This window comes from Jaculus jaculus, chromosome 17 (genome assembly GCF_020740685.1).
Source record: "Jaculus jaculus isolate mJacJac1 chromosome 17, mJacJac1.mat.Y.cur, whole genome shotgun sequence".
Taxonomy (NCBI): Eukaryota; Metazoa; Chordata; class Mammalia; order Rodentia; family Dipodidae; genus Jaculus; species Jaculus jaculus.
The window spans coordinates 29827952-29844144 of NC_059118.1; the positions used below are offsets into that span (position 1 = coordinate 29827952).

A 16193-nucleotide genomic window follows, 5' to 3' on the forward strand; every position below is an offset into this window, starting at 1 on the left:
CACACACACACACACACACACACACAATACAACAAAAGTGCTCTAGTTCTTTCTAGAAAATTTGGTCCTCCAAAGACACATTACACAACAGCCAGGTATTTTGGGGCCAGCCGGCTTCAGGGTCACAAGCCCGCCTGAGCCGGGCCTCCTCGGCTGGGTTTCACATTTCTCCTTCCCCGGAGATGGAAGAAGCAAGACGCTGAAAAAACAAAACTCGAGGAGGGAAGAGCCACCCAGCAGTGAGCGCCAGGCCGGCCTCGGTCTCCTGGCATCCGGGGTTTGAATCAGATGAGCTGGGGAAATTTGTTTTGGATTTATTTTTTCAAATAGGGCGAGAAAGAAACTCTCTCGATTCGCAGATGAAATTTTCTTTTACTGGTTATTTTCTCCTACCTCTGACCACAGCTTTCTGAAGTCCTGACGGGAATTCTACACAAATCTCCCGGAAGGGAAGATGAGGAACACTAAAGCTTTTGATATTTGGATTTTTTTTTAAAGCAAACTCCAAGGCCACCATACTTCGCCCATTTTTTTCCTCCCCGGCGAATATTTTCGTGTTTTTTTCAAACTTTAAAAAAGCATTCTTAATATAATCTTTAAAAGCCTCACCAATCATTTAGCCAGCTGGCCAGGCCTGGCGGTGCCTGAAGCACCGCGATGCCAAGCGGAGTAGAGGCAGCGTCCCCGGGTTCGGGGGACGCGGTGTCCACGGGGAGCGCAGGCCGCAGAGCCGAGCTGTCCCCGTCCCGCCCAGCGGGCCCCTCTGCCTGAGGCTCCAGGAGAGTCCGCGGAGCCATCGGACACATCTGTCCCTTTCTCCAGCGGCGACGTGGGTCCGGTTCCCGGACCAGCCCGGAGCTCCAAGCCCACGCCAGCGAGAGGGAAAAAGCGGAGCGTGGACCCACCGACCTGTGGGAGGAGGCCGGGCGGCGGCCCCGGGACGCACTGTCCGCGGTGACTTTTGGCTCGGGGTGTCCAGCTGCGACTCTGGGGCTCGGGGAGGAGGCGAGGCCCGTGGAAAGCGCGTGGAGAGGCGGCCTGGGGCTCAGGAAGAGCGAGGGCAAAGAGGACCGGGAGCGGAGCCCCGGGAGGGGACGACGAGGAAGGAGAGGATCCGAGCAAAGCGAGGAGGCTCCGAGGAATCGTGGGCGCCGGCTGCGGGGGCCGTGTGTCCCCACGTGTGCGCTGTCCGGCTGGCGGCTGTGGCTGCGGCTGCGACCAGAGCCGGCGTCGTGAGTCCTTCGCAGGTCGCCTGGGGGTCCTCCCCCCCGCAGCCGCGCTGGCGACCTTCAGAGGTCCAGGCGCGAGTGCAGCGCGCCGGTCTTGCTGTCGTGGTCCCAGTAAGAGCAATGCATCATGGCGAGCTCGGGTTGCCGGGCGCAGGCGAACTGCAGGCCGGGCGCGCTCGTGGGCGCGGGCGCTGGCGGCGCCGCGGCGGCCGGGCTGGCTGGACTCAGCTGGCCCGGGGGCGGCGCGGCAGCTCCGTGGTGCGGCGGGGCCGGCGGGGGCGCGGCGGCGGCCGCGTGCAGATGATGCGCGTGAGGATGCGGGTGAGGATGCGGCGGTGGCGGTGGCGGCGGCGGCGGCGGCGGGGGCGCGGTCGGAGGGCCTCCCAGGCCGTTGTAGGAGTTCACTACGGCCGGTGGCAGCGCCATGCTTTGCACCCGGGAGTAGGGCCCGTACGAAGCGGCCGGGCCCGCCAGCCCCTTAACCACCGCCGCCGCCGCACCGGGGCTGCCGGGGCCCGCGGCAGCCGCTGCCGCCGCCGCCGCTGCCGCCGCCGCGGCCATCTGGCAGGAGGCGTAGGGAGGCATGGGCGAGGGCGGCTGGGGCAGCGGCCACGAGTTGTTGAGGAACCCAGACTGCAGGTACTTGGGGGGTGCCAGGTAGCCGTAGCCATCGGCCCCGGCCCCGGCCACCCCGCAGCCGGCCCCGGCGCCTCCGGTGGCGAAGAGCCCTTTGCCGGGTTGGAAGTGCGCGGGCGGCGGGCGGAAGGGTCGCTTCATGCGGCGGCGGCGGCGGTAGTTGCCTTTCTCGAACATGTCCTCGCAGGCCGGGTCCAGCGTCCAGTAGTTGCCCTTGCGCTCGCCGCCGCCCTCGCGCGGCACCTTGATGAAGCACTCGTTGAGGCTGAGGTTGTGGCGGATGCTGTTCTGCCAGCCCTTCTTGTTCTTCTCGTAGAAGGGGAACTTGGCGATGATGTACTGGTAGATGCCCGACAGCGTGAGCCTCTTCTCGGCGCTCTCGCGGATGGCCATGGCGATGAGCGCCACGTACGAGTACGGGGGTTTCTGCGCCGGGTCCGGCTTCTCCGGAGCGGTCCCGCCGCCCTTGCCGGGACTCGGAGGCGGCGGTGCTTCGGGCTCCTTGACTGCACGGCCGGTCTCCGGGCTCAGCAGGGCTCCGGCGGCGGTGTCCTCGGGCTCGGGGTAGCTGGCCATCATGACCCCGAGCCGGGCGCTTGGCGACCCGGCCACCCCTGCTGTCCTCCTCCTCCTCCTTCTCCTCTCCTCTTCCTCCTCTGGTCCCGGGAGCAGCTTGGGGCGAGAGTTGCAAACTTCTGGCGGACAGCGGATGCCGCTCGCTCGCCCGGAGGCCTGTCCGCCCGCTCTTCTTTCTCTCTCTCTCTCCCTCCCCCCCAACCCCTCGGGAGTGGAACTCAGCCTCTGGCCATAGGGAGTGTGGCCAACAGCGAGGGGCTCCGGGCCTGGCCGCCCCTCCCCGCCCAGGCCAGTCCCCGCCTCGGTGGGTTTTTTTGGCTGCGCCCTCCCCTCCCCCACCCCCGGTTTCCCGAGCCAGCCGCGCGCGACCCGCCGCGTCTCTGCCTCCCGGAGTCCCTAAGTGCACCGGGGAGCTTCGCTCTGTTCTGATTCGTATGGGCTCGGTCGAGTTCCGCTTGCGTCAGACGCCTTCGCCCCTATAGCGGGGCAGCCAGGCGCGCACGGGACAGTTCATCTCCAAGTCAGTTTTCCTCTCTCTCCCCTCTCTCTCTTTCTCTCTCCCTCTCTCTCTCTCCTCTCTCTCTCTCTCTCTCTGTGTGTGTGTGTGTGTATGTGTATGTGTGCGCGCTCGCGTGTGTGCGCGTAAACGCCCCGCAGCAATCCCGGACCGGCCTGCCCCAACTCTCTGCGCGCCTCGGGGGGCCCAGCCGCCAGCCGAGCTCTAGAAACCCTCCGGTACTGTTGGCACACAGGGCCGGGAAGATGCCCGCTTCGGCCAGTGCCCCGAGCTCCGTCCCTGGCGAGGAGAGGCGCTCCAGGCTACCTTCATTTCAGGTGAAATCAAACAAGTCCTTGGAGCCGCGCTTGGGGCTGTCCTGGGGCTAAACTGCTAGCTTGGGGCCGGGGGAGGGGCGAGGCAGTCAAGGGGCTGGGCCAGGGTGGGGTGGCAGCGTTTTGCGGTGACTTGGGGAAAACTAGCCCAGAACGTGTGTCACGGCCGGAAGAAACCTTAGCAAGTTGTGTCCCTGGCACTCTCCAAGCGACTGGGCTGGAACGGGGTTGGGGTGGAAGATCTCTGGGAACAGGCGCCAAGGGTCACCGCCTGGAGTCGAAGCTGTCTTTTCCAGGAGGCGGGCCGGCAGGCACCAGACCCTTTTTTGGACTTGTAGGTCCTACCAGTTGGGCGAGTGCTTTATCACCAAGTACAAGCCTGCTCCCCCTGCTTGCTCGCAGACGAGGCTGCGTGTTGCCCTGGGCTTTGGGAACTGTGTATGTGTGCGCCCAGGTGTCACCTACGGAGGACACGGGCGAATAATCTGTCCTTGAGACGCATGAGATCCCAGGTGTCCAAGTCCGAACGTGCGGTTCAGAAACCCAGGCACGCATGTGAACACGGCGCGAGAGCCACGTTTATAAGTCTATCACATTTCAGCCTGTATTGAGAAGCCACACAAATTATTTCAAATGTCAGGGCAAACATGATTCATGGATACAGCATCTCCTTTTCTTTTTTCCTCCTTCCCTTCCTTTTCTTTCTCCCACAGTTTTTCTTTGCTTCCTCCCTCCCACCCCCCACCCCCATTGTAATTCTATCACTGACTTCATTGATTTGGAAGAAACAACAGGCTGGGAGAGGGAAACACTTGTTCACACGTCTCTCACGATGGACTTTTTTTTTCTTTCTAATTTTTCTCTGAAGGTTTCACTGCGAGTTCTCACAGCAACAGAAGTCTAGTGGGGACCCAGTTACATCAATATGCATGAGATTGACACCCAGGATAACTGTGCATTATCAAAATCAGGTGTGCTTTTAAAACTTTATTTGTTTATTTATTTGAGAGAGGGAAAGAGGCTGAGCGACAGAGAGAGCGACAGAGAATGGGTGCGCCAGGGCTTCCAGCCACTGCAAACGAACTCCAGATGCATGTGCCACCTTGCGCATCTGGCTTACATGGGTACTGGAGAATCGAACCGAGGTTCTTTGGCTTTGCAGGCAAGCACTTTAACCGCTAAGCCATCTCTCCAGCCCCAGGTGTGCTTTTAAACTTATCCTTAACATAAAGTGTGCAATCCCCACGAATGAGAGAAAGAGAGACAGAGAGGGAGGGAGGGGGAGCGAGAGAAAGCAAGCCAGCTAATGTTTTGAATCCATAAGCCTCAATTCTGGGGTGCTGGCAGGAAAGGAGGGCTGGGACCCTGTGGGCAACGGTGGGACTGAATGAATGTCCCGCAGGTGTGTGTCAGGGATGGCATGTCGGGATGGCTAACCCAGTGCTTGTTACTACCTTTCTTCTCAAGCTGCCCAGTTCTCCAAAAGCTTAAGGCACCCACAGTGGCCTATGGCCCCAGCACCCACAAGCTTCCCACGCAGGCCCCCATCAGCCTTCTGGGATGAAAGGAAGGGAGGACATGGTGGTGGGGAGGGGAGCATGGAATTCAGCCTCTAGAAGATGACAGGGCAGCCCTGACCCGACCACCAAGCACTCCTGAATTCCCCTCAGAAGACAGTCACCCCAGCTCTTATTGCAAATATCCCAAAGTGGCTTGGATATGCACCCCCCTCCCCCGGGCCATCTCTTGCTGCTCCGAACATAACTGAGCGCGCACACAGCACGATTTCTCGAAATCTCAGCGGCGGATTTCTGAGTCCATTGCAGGTGCCTCTTCTCCCTACCTCACCCGCAGCCAGCGGTGCCCGGGCGCTGTTCTAAGCTTGGAATGGTGAGTCAGATTGGGGTTTGCGGCCCAAGGGCTCCAGGGCCTGGGCAGGAGGGAGCAAGCAGCTGGACCGGGCACCACCCTGGAGAGGCCACTTTTCCCCTTCCTGCTCTTTTTTTTTTCTTCTGACCACCCAGGCTGGCTCTTAGCCTACCCCCTCCCATTTCCGCCGCTCAGCTCCGTGGCAGCCAGGTGGAACAGCATTGACGCGTGTGTCATCACTTCTCCGAATTCCTCACGGGGCTCCCTTTTCAGCCTTTAACGAGTCTCTCTGTCTCTCTCCTCTGTGTGTGTGTGTGTGGGGGGGGCGGGTTGCAGCGTAGACTGGAGTCTCTTTGGGATTTTTCTGAAGGGAAATAGCCTTGTCCTTGAGGCACTGATTTCTGGCTGTCCTTTGCAGGAACAACACCCCTATCCCTGCCGGTGGGTGAAGGGGTGCTCCGTGGGTGCACATTGAAAGGGGCTGAATTAGCCTCTCCCTAAGGTGTGCGTGCCGAAGGCTGTCGCACCAGCTATCCTTGCCTGCCCCGCGACGGTCGCCCACCCCTGCGCGGCTGGCCCGGAGCGAGCGCGCAGTCCCCGTCTGCACCCGGCGCCCCCCAGGCCACGCGGCAGGCGCTCCAGGAAGCCACGGGGCGCTCCTTGCCTTAGTTCTCACCTCCCCTAGGCTGCGCAGGGCTCCGCGCTTTGGCGGGTTTGGAATCCTGTCCCGCGGGGCAGGTTTTGCGGAGACGCAGGGCCTCAGCTCGGTGACCAGGCGGCGCCCGCTTCTACGGGGAAAGATCCTGCCCGGGCGGATCCCCAGATCTCTTCAGCCGGAGTTGTCCACGCGTCCCAAGCTGCAACTCAGCACCCACTGGCGCCTCCAGTCCTGAGTGGCTTCAGGGCTCTGCTCGCAGACAGGATGCCAGGGCCCCACGGACGGAGCGCGTCCTCTGCTGAGCCTCCCGGCAGCCTGGCCCAGCACTGGACAGGAGGTGCGAGCCATGCAGTGGGCTCTGATGGATCCAGACGTTTCTCTCTCCAGGGCCTGGAATCCTGTAGTGACTGAAGAAACGGGGCCACCCAGGGAGGCTGAGCTTCCCCTGCACCACTCAGCGCGTCCTGCACGGTTCTAACTCGCTAGGTCTCTGGTGCGCGCGGAGGAGCCGAGCGGTCTGCGGCCCTCTGCTCTGACCTGCCTCCGAAGGGGAAAGAGATGGTGCTTAGGTGTGTCTACCTTTCCGCCCAACTACACACCTCAACCACTGTGGGCACTCACTGGCCTCCCCTCGCACCTACACCACGTGCACTCGGCCCCTCTGCTCCTTCACACGTCTTTCTTGTCCTTTGTTTCCCTCTCCCAGTCAACTCCAAATCCTGTCACTTCACGTCTCCCTCACATTCACCTGTTGCACACACTCGTTCAGAGGCTGCACATTTTGGGTGGAAACCATGCGCTACTGGTGCCTAGAGAGAGGCCAAGTCTCCTTATACACCCCCATCTAATGACACGGAAGGCTCCAAGTCTACAGGTGTTGCTTCCAGAACCTAAGGCTCCCAAAATGCCCTGTGGAGTGTGTGCCCCACCTCTGTCGGGCTGCCTTTGGGGCAGTACATCTTTCTCTGTGTTGAAGCCAACACAGGGAGAAAAGGCAGAGGGGTCTGAGGATTTCCTTCCTGCAAAGACCTCCAGGATGTTTCCAGAGAATTCTAGGTGACAGGAGTCGCTGGTAAGTATCCTCTGATAGCCACTCCCCCACCCCCACTTCTGTGGCCCAAAGCTGTCCTAAGCTCAGCCTTGGCGTTGCTTTTTATTCTCCACACACTGACTCACATGCGGGACCGGTAGAGACCGCTTCCCATCCCTCACTCTATGCTTCCCACCAGCATGGCCTTATTACCTTCTACTAGAACTGGAAACTGGCTTTATGTTACTGAGAAACGCTACTTTCTTTGTCAGGAAGCGAGAAAGTCCCAGGAAGGGAAGAACAGCTTGGGCCACTGAGGCCAGCTCAGGCTGAGAGTTCTTGGTCATCTGGGGCGAACCGCTCTCTGCAGCTGTGCAGCAATGATGCCAAACCATTAGCAAGGACAGGGACAGCTGCCCAGGTCCCTTGACTGTGGAGAGGAGGTGTTTGCAATATCCAGACTAGACTTTAACTGGACTCTGCACCCCACATAGCTGGCTTGCATGGTGAAGCCTGTTGCCCAGAGCTTCAAGGCGCCACACTTGCCAGTGGAAGAATGCTAGACAGAGTTCTTCACTTTGGACTTATCCGGCTCGCATTTCCCACCACAAAGTGGTGCCATCCAGAGAACCTTCCCCCCGGGAGGGCAGTTTTAGCTTCTCAGTTGCCATGAAGCTCAGAGGAAGGGACAGAAAGAGGCTGAGTTTGGTGTTTTGTATTAACATCCTACACACCGAGATTGTGTGTGCATGTGTGCTCTAACATACACATGGATATAGAGTGCTTTGATTTTCCATACAGTGCGTGCACTATGTAATCACCACTCAGATCAAGATATGAAATGTCACCTCAGGAGGATCCCTAGTATCTTTACAAGTCAATGTCTGTCCCCAAAGGTATCCTATATTCTGACTTCTATCATGCATTAACTTTGTCTACTTTTTATCTTGTATAAATGGGAATATAGTATTTACTCATTTGTGTCTATTTTCTCTTATACAATATGTTTTTAATATTCACAGGTCTTATTACAGGTATTAAATACTCATTTATTTATTACTCTTTCTTTTTAAAATTTATTTTTATTTATTTATTTGAGAGTGACAGAGAAAGAGGCAGATGGGGGGGGGAATGGGTATACCAGGGCCTCCAGCCACTGCAAACAAACTCCAGATGCGTGCACCCCCTTGTGCATCTGGCTAATGTGGTCCTGGGGAATGGAGCCTCGAACCAGGGTCCTTAGGCTTCACAGGCAAGTGCTTAACTGCTAAGCCATCTCTCCAGCCCCATTACTCTTTCTTTTTTTCTTTTTTTTTTTTTTTAAGTAGGGTTTTGCTGTAGTCTAAGCTGACGTGGAATTCACTATGTAGTCTCAGGCTGGCCTCAAACTCACAGCAATCCTACCTTTGCCTCCCAAGTGCTGGGATTAAAGTGTGTGCCATCACACCCAGGCGCCTCATTTATTTTTTTATTTCTGTGTAATATTCACAATTTGATTACTCACTCCCTATTAATAAAGAAAGTCAATATTGTTGCACATGTCATTTTGCAGTAGGCATTTCATTATTTTTGCATGTATGTATAGTATGTGTGGTGTTGTATGCTATATAATGTATACACATGTGTGTGTTCAGGCATAGCACTCCCTGTACCCTGTGTGCACACAAGTGGAGGCCAGAGGAGACCACTAAGTGTCCTTCTCTATCACTCCCCCTTTGTTTCCTGGAGACGGAGTCTCTCACTGAACCCAGAGCTGCCATTTTCAGCTTTTGAGCCTCCATGATTTTCAGTTCTCTGCTCCCACAGGTGCTGGGGTACAGGTATGTGTGACTATGCCCAGCCTTCCCCATGGGTGCTAGGGATCCAACTCAGGACCACTCAGACCCTCTCTGGCCCTCATGTTTGCACAGCAAGCACTATTACCCACTGAGCCATCTCCCAGCCCTGGCATTTCATTACCCTTGAGTGAATATCCAGGAGTGGTGTATATTCAGTCATTGTGGCTATTGACAATTTCCAAAGTGGAAAAATCAACTACAGGACTGCACAGTCGGACAGATGTGCTACAAGGGTAACTTTTCCATATGGATGACATTCTCTATAGAACACTGTTACTCTGGCTATTATTATTGTTGATAAAAATATAACTGTCTTTCATTAGGGACTTATTTTGTGCCAAGGGCCTTACATGCCATATCTCATTTCATTTCCAGGGCAAACTAAGTGGTTGGCATTATTCCCATCTTACAGAGGAAAAAAACTGAGGCTCAGAGAGATTGGGTCTCCAGCTAACAAGAGCCAGCTTGACCTTGATTCCCAGAGTGGTACCTCTGCCATGCGCCTCTGTCCCTGCACACCAGAGTTCTTCACTCACATGGCCAAATGCAGCTTCTGCCTCTGGTCTTCTCCAGATGCCCCCTCACAGCCAGACCTGAGAGGTTCACATGCACATGCCTGCCTGTGTGCATGCACGCACACCCTGTTTCCTACAGCGGTAACACTGTGAAGCTGTAAGTGGATTTGATTCAGTGAGAACTTGCCTAACTGTGGGCTCAATGGCTCAATAGTGCTCTTCTTGGGGAATCTGCAGGAGAATATAGGGCCACAGACCTCTCTTTATCCAGACACCTCAGAGGATAACTCAGAAGCCCTCCTTTCCTGGAAAACCATGGCATTGGCCCTCCCAGCACACTGAGTCAACTATGGTTGACTCCAAGGCATCAACCTGGGCATCGCTCCCCAGTGACTGCCCGGGAATGGCCATTGTCTCCTAGAAGGAGGTGATGACTTAGAGATGCTGCACTGCACCTCTGAGGAGGATGTGTGTGGACCAGGCAGCAACAGGAAGTGGGGCTGACAGCCTTCTGCTGAGGGTCACTTGTTACCAGGTCTCCTGGTACAGTGGGCAGAGTGTGTAGAGGTCAGCTGTGGGCTTTTCACTTGGTAGAGCTGGCCCCTCTGTAGACTAATTGAGGCCTTGCTGGGCTCTGGGTTTATAACTGGGGGTAATTACTGGAAGGTTGCTATGGTGGCACAAGCAGGCTTTTGTTGGGGAAGAAGTAATGAGAATTTTTGGGCTTTGGGAAGGGCCAGTCCAGGATCCTGGTGTATCCCATTCCAAGTATCTTTTGGCCCAGATGTTTTTTGGAAGGTAATGCTTCTGAGGAATGGGGCTAGTAACATGTCTGAACAGAAAATGAGTCGTCTGGTGGGTGATTGAAACTCAAGTCCAGAAACACCCAGGTTCCGTCTTAGCCCTCAGGTACAGTAGCTGCAGCCCGTAGAACAGATGTCCTTGTGCCTGGCTCTCTGACCTGTGCATGTCACCCACAGGCTAGGAGCCACCACATTGGAGCAGATGACAAAGGCCTCTGTTCCCATCTTTACTCATGTCAGCCTGAGAAGCTAAGGAATGCTGTCTTACTTCAGAGTTGTACATTTTTCCTCTTTTTGAAATAGGCAATCACCTGAACCAATAATGAAAAATCCAGAAGGCTTTCAGTGAAAAGCCTCCTTCCCACTGTGGCCCCAAGTTACTCATCTCACAGGCAACCCTGGTCTCCTGACATCTTTGGTGCATGTACAGCGGAAGCATGTGCATCTTCCAGCCCTGCATCACTTTCTGCACCCAACTGCACCCACAACTCCAATTCTGCATCTTAGAAATCCTTCCGTGTCAATGATCCTCCCTCCCAGGTTCTCATATGCAGCCCAAGCTGCCCTGGAACTCTCCATCCTTCTCCCTCTGCTGGGATTACAGGAGTGTGCCCTCACTCCCTGGCTTAACACTGTTCTCTTTTGAGAGTTGAGTGGTGGAGATGGCTAATCTTCATTGTCATTTATGCATCTGACTTTACCTGGGTATGAGGGAATCGAACCCAGGCCAGCAAGTTTTGCAAGAAGTTTCTTTAACCACTATGCCATCTCCAGAGCCCCTAAACTTCACTGTCAATGTGACTGGATTTGGAATCGCCTCAGAGACACACCTCTGAGCACGTGTGTGAGGGCATTTCCAGAGGGATTTACCTAAGGAGGGAAGGCCTTCCCTGCATCCGGGCAGCACCATCTCATGTGCTGGGCCATGGGCTGAATAAAGAGGGAAGAAAGGAGAAGGCAAACCCAGCACCAGAGCTCATCTTTCTCTGCTTCCTGACACGTGGACACAATATGGCCACCTGCCTCCTGTTTCCATCATGGTGCCTTCCCCACCACAGTGGACTGTATCCAACTGTGAGCCAAAGGTTACTTTTATCAGATATCTTGTCACAGCAACAAGGGAAGTAACACAGTTGTGACTAGGTTGTTTTCAATTCATTTTTTTTTCTAAGCAGCATTTTAATGTATAATCTTGTATACCCAATTTTGTAGGTATGGGTGTGTATCTGTAACAAAATCTGTAGCACTATAAGAGTTGGGTCAATAGGTATACATACTTATAGCATTGGTAAATGATGCCAGGTTATCTTCCTAGATAGAACCAGCATATACTCCTACCAATAGTGAATAGGTTTTTCTGTTTCCTCAAAACCTCACTAATAAACATCTTGAGTGTGGGGTTAGAGCAGGGACTCACTATGTAGCCCAGGCTGGCCTTGAACTTGTGGTCTTCCTGCTCATGTCTCATGAGTGCTGGAATTTCAGGTTTGCACCATCATGCACCAGTACCCCTTTTCCTTTAAGATACAAATCTTACCTATTAGTTGCCTACCTGTCCATATCCTTCCTTGATTCCTTTCTGTCCCCCTCTCTTTCCCGAGGTGATGACCAGTGGTGTTTTATACTCGGTACCTGTTTTTACCTGTGGGTTATGTATGTGTCCACTTCCAGCTTATCGTTTTGTAACATTATATAAAGGGCATCATTGTTGTGAAAAGACACGTGCTTGCTTTTTTAGCTCACATGGAGGTTTGTGAAAAGGTTCCTGGTAGATACACAAAGACCAGCACCATTTGTTTTCCCTGTGTGGCACCACTCCATTGTGCGCACACGCTGAGGTTTATTTATCCACGCTCCCGTTGAGAGGCACTGGATTATTTCCTATTCCTTACTGCTACCCACAGTTCTGGGCTGGGCTTTCTTATGCATGTCTGCCAGTGTGCATGGGCCACAGTTTACCCAGCAGCGCAACAGCTGGTGCCTTAACTTGCCTGGTTATTGCCAAGTAGAGTCTCAGCAGCTGGCGTGGTGGAGCAGAGAGGAGAGGAGCGGTGAGGAGAGGAAAGGAGAAGAGAGGAGAGGAGCCTCCCCCCTCCCCTGAGGTTGGGGCCAGCAGTGTGATGGTGGAGTGGAGGCTGGAGGAGCCCTGTGACTTGGGTTTCAGCAGATGTCACTGACATCCTGGCTCTCTTGTTTCTATGCCAGGTGGCTTTGGACCAACAGCAAGCCTCTCTCTGTCTTTGTCCTCTCACCTGCAAGATGATGATGGTAGGAACCAGGTTGTGGGGATCTTGAGAAGATCAACAGGTACTGAAGGAAAACAAATTCAGTATTGAGTCTGGCCTGGAGAAACACTATTACTATTCATTATGATAATAGAGTAACACTAAGATATGCTAGAGCTGGAGAGATGGCTTAGGGGTTAAGGCACTTGCCTGTGTACTCTAAGGACCCAGGTTCAATTCCCAGTACCCACATAAGCATGCGTCTAGAGTTCGTTTACAGTGGCTAGAGGCCCTGGGGTGCCCATTCTCTCTCTTTCTCTCTCCCTCTCTATCTCAAATAAAAATAAATAAAATAATTAAAAAAAGATATGCTAGGGGCTGGAAAAAGGGCTTAGTGTTAAGGCACTAGCCTACAAAGCCAAAGGACAGAAGTTTGATTCCCCAAGACCCACGTAAGCCTGATGCACAAGGGGGCACATGCATCTGGAGTTTGTCTGCAGTGGCTGGAGACCCTGGTGCACCCATTCTCTCTCTCTTCCTCTGCCTATTTTTCTCTCTGAAATAAATAAAGAAAAATTAAAAAGATATGCTTGTATTCATGTTGAATAGTATATTACATTGTGTCTATCAGAGCTCTCACCCTCTCCCAAAGTTTTTACTATGTAGCATGATTGGCCCAGAACTCCCTGTGTGCCTTAGGCTGGCCTTGAACTCAGGATCCCCCTGCCTTAGCTTTCCAAATGCTGGGATTACTGGCATACACCACCATGCCTGTTTTGATATCATAACTGTTGCTTCATTTGCAAAAATATGCATACCAGGCTATTGTCATATCTAAAACTGAGTGGGGTTGGAGAGATGGCTTAGCAGTTAAGGTGCTTGCCTGCGAAGCCTAAGGATACATGTTTGATTCAGCAGAACCCATATAAGCTAGATGCACATGGTGATGCATGCAGTGACTAGAAGCCCTGGTGTATCCATTCTCTCTTTCACAATTAAATGAAAATAAAATATTTTTTAAAAAAGCTGAGAGTGATTTTTTTGTGTCATATTGAATACTCATTCAATGTTCAAACTTTTTCACTTCTCTCAAAGATTTTACAGTTTGAGTCAGAGTTCAAAAGATCTAGACACTGCATTTGTCATTTTAAATCTACAGATAGCACTCCTCTTTTCAAAACACTTTTCTTTATTTGCACACATACAGGCACATGTGTGTGTGTATGTGTGTGTGTGTATGGGTGCATTAAGGGCTTTTGCCTTGCCACTGCACATGAACACCAGACATTTGTGTCAGCTTATATGTGGGGGTTAGGGAATTGAACTGGGCTGGCAGGCTTTGCAAGCAAGCAGCTTTAACCACTGAACTATCTCGCCAGCCCCTTTCTTTTCTTCTTGCAGCGTTTTTCTTAAAGGATTGGACTACTTGCACAGCAGGGCTTTGCTAACTGCATGTGTGGCATCTTATGACGTCTCCGGTGGGTGCTACAGTTTGGATTAGGAGTGTCCCTCAAAGGCCAGTGTGCAGGAGACTTGGTGTCTAGCCTGTACTGTAATGGGTAGTGCTGGAATTGTTAGTAGGTGATGTCTAGCAGATGGAAGGTAGGTCATTGGGGGAGGGGGGCCCTTAAAGGAGCCCCTCCCTCTCTCTTTACTTTCTTTTATTAAGAAAGCTTTGTTGGGGGGCTGGAGAGATGGCTTAGCAGTTAAGCGCTTGCCCGTGAAACCTAAGGATCCAGTTTGAGGCTCGATTCCCCAGAATCCTCATTAGCCAGATGCACAAGGGGACACACACGTCTGTGGCTGGAGGCCCTGGCACACCCATTCTCTCTGTGCCTCTTTCTCTGTCTGTCTGAAAAAAAAAAAAAAGAAGGCTTTTTATAATTTGCAAGGGGAGACAGAGCGAGAGCGAGTGAGCGAGAGAGATTGATTGAGAATGGGTACACCATGGCCTCTTACCACTGCAAATAAATTCTAGACACATTTGTGCATCTGGCTTTATGTGGCTACTGGGGAATTGAACCAGGTTGTCAGGCTTTGCAAGCCAGTGCCTTAACTGCTGAGTCATCTCTCCAGCCCCCCATACTTTCTAACAATTATAGGCAATTCAGACTTTCTCTACCACAAGCCTCTGCTCTGATGCCCTCTGTCACCATAGCCCCAAAGCAATGGGGCCAAGAGACCACGGACTGAAATCTCAGGCCCAGCAACCGCAACCGACCTTTTTCCCTATGAGATTGGCTTACCTCTCCGTGCTTGCTCGTGACCAAGGGCTGAGTGACACAGCAGAGCCAGAGGCTTGCGTGGATATGCTTGCTTCTCTGGAAGGATCCTTCTTCTGTGGTGTTGTGTAACTCCATCAGGGGACACTAGTGTCTGGGTTGTTTTCCTTTGTATGTTAACAACCACTGATGATCATGGCCTGGAGCTGCTCTTCCTGGGGGTTTGCGAAAACAGTGGTATTTTAATTCTATCATTCTTCAGGAATTAACTAAACTGTGTCACGAGGAGAAACATTCAAAAAACCCAACTATGTGGCTGCCCTGAGGAAGCAGAGCTGTGAAGCATTGGGAAATTTTCCTTATGTTGGGGACTCCAGGGTCAGCTAGGAAATGGCTGAGGTTGTAGGTTCTGACAGATTTTAGGCAGGGTCTTCCACCCAAGAAGGAAGGGAAAGAGAGAATGAATGTCAAATGTGTCAAAAATATCTTCATTTCTTTCTAAAAAAATTTCATTAGCATACAAAGAATTAGGCTTTGTTGTGGTGTTTTAAAAATATTAGGGTTGGGCTGGAGAAATGGCTTAGCAGGCACTTGCCTGCAAAGCCAAAGGACCAAGGTTTGATTACCAGGACCCATGTCAGATGCACAAGGGGGCACACACATCTGGAGTTTGTTTGTTTGAAGTAGCTGGAGGCCCCGGCATGCCCATCCATTCTCTCTCTCTCTTTCTTTCCCTGCCTATTTCTCTCTCTCAAATAAAGAAAAAATAAAATATTAAAAAAAATTAGGGCTGGAAAGATGGCTAAGTGGTTAAGGTACTTGCCTACAAAGCCCAAGGATCTGGGTTTGATTCCCCAATACCCACGTAAAGCACAAGGTGATGCATGCGTCTGGAGTATGTTTCCAGTGGCTAGAGGCCCTGATACACCCATTCTCTCTCTCTCTTTTCCTCTCTCTCTCATAAATAAGCAAAATGTTTAAAAAAAACAATTTGTGTGTATGTGTGTGTGCATGGGTGTCCCAAGGTCTCTTGCCACCTGCAATCACATGCCAGATTTTGTACTGCTTTTGGATCTGGCTTTATGTGGGTACGAGAAACTCAATCTTTGGTCAGTAGGATTTGCAAGCAAGCACCTTTAACTATGGAGCCATCTCCACAGCCCTCATTATGGTGTTTTCAAACAAATATGCCTTCTTGTCCTTACATGTAGGGGTTGAGCCCCTTCTCCTGTGTATGGCCATTCTGTTCATGGGATAAAGAGGATCAATGCATGGTTTCTGCCCATGGGAGCTCTGCACACAGCTCCCCTACCCCAAACACAGGTGCCCTAGGTTGGAAGAAGAGAAACAGGAGAGATTTGAGGTTGTGTGATCTGAGTGGCCTCACTGGTAAGTGCCAGTTCCCCTGGGGGAGAATGAGGTGGGGCAGCATTGCCCTCAAAGCCTTTGCAGGTGCCAGTGCCCAGAGGACAGGGAGACTTCAGCTGCACACCTGACAGGTGTCCAGGTAGGTGTCAAGTGGTCTGCAGACATAATGAAAGTTTGGTTTATGAAGAATTTTACTGGGTCTGCTGGGTGCGGTGGTGCACGTCTTTGATCCCAGCACTTGGGAGGCTGAGGTAGGAAGATTGCAGTGAGTTCAAGGCCGCCCTGAGACTGCATGGTGAATTCCAGGTCAGCCTGGGCTAGAATGAGACCCTACCTCAACAACAAAAACAACAACAACAAAGAATTTTACTGGGTCTGGATTGGAAGAGACCA

At 52.8% G+C, this 16193-nt stretch overlaps 1 protein-coding gene across 1 annotated transcript; it reads right to left on the bottom strand.

The window, feature by feature from the left end:
- Window positions 1–1289: 1289 nt before the first annotated feature.
- On the bottom strand, window positions 1290–2444 carry Foxl2 (forkhead box L2). The gene has a single exon (XM_045136254.1). The coding sequence runs from the start codon at window positions 2442–2444 to the stop codon at window positions 1290–1292; it is 1155 nt and encodes a 384-aa protein (XP_044992189.1).
- Window positions 2445–16193: the final 13749 nt, after the last annotated feature.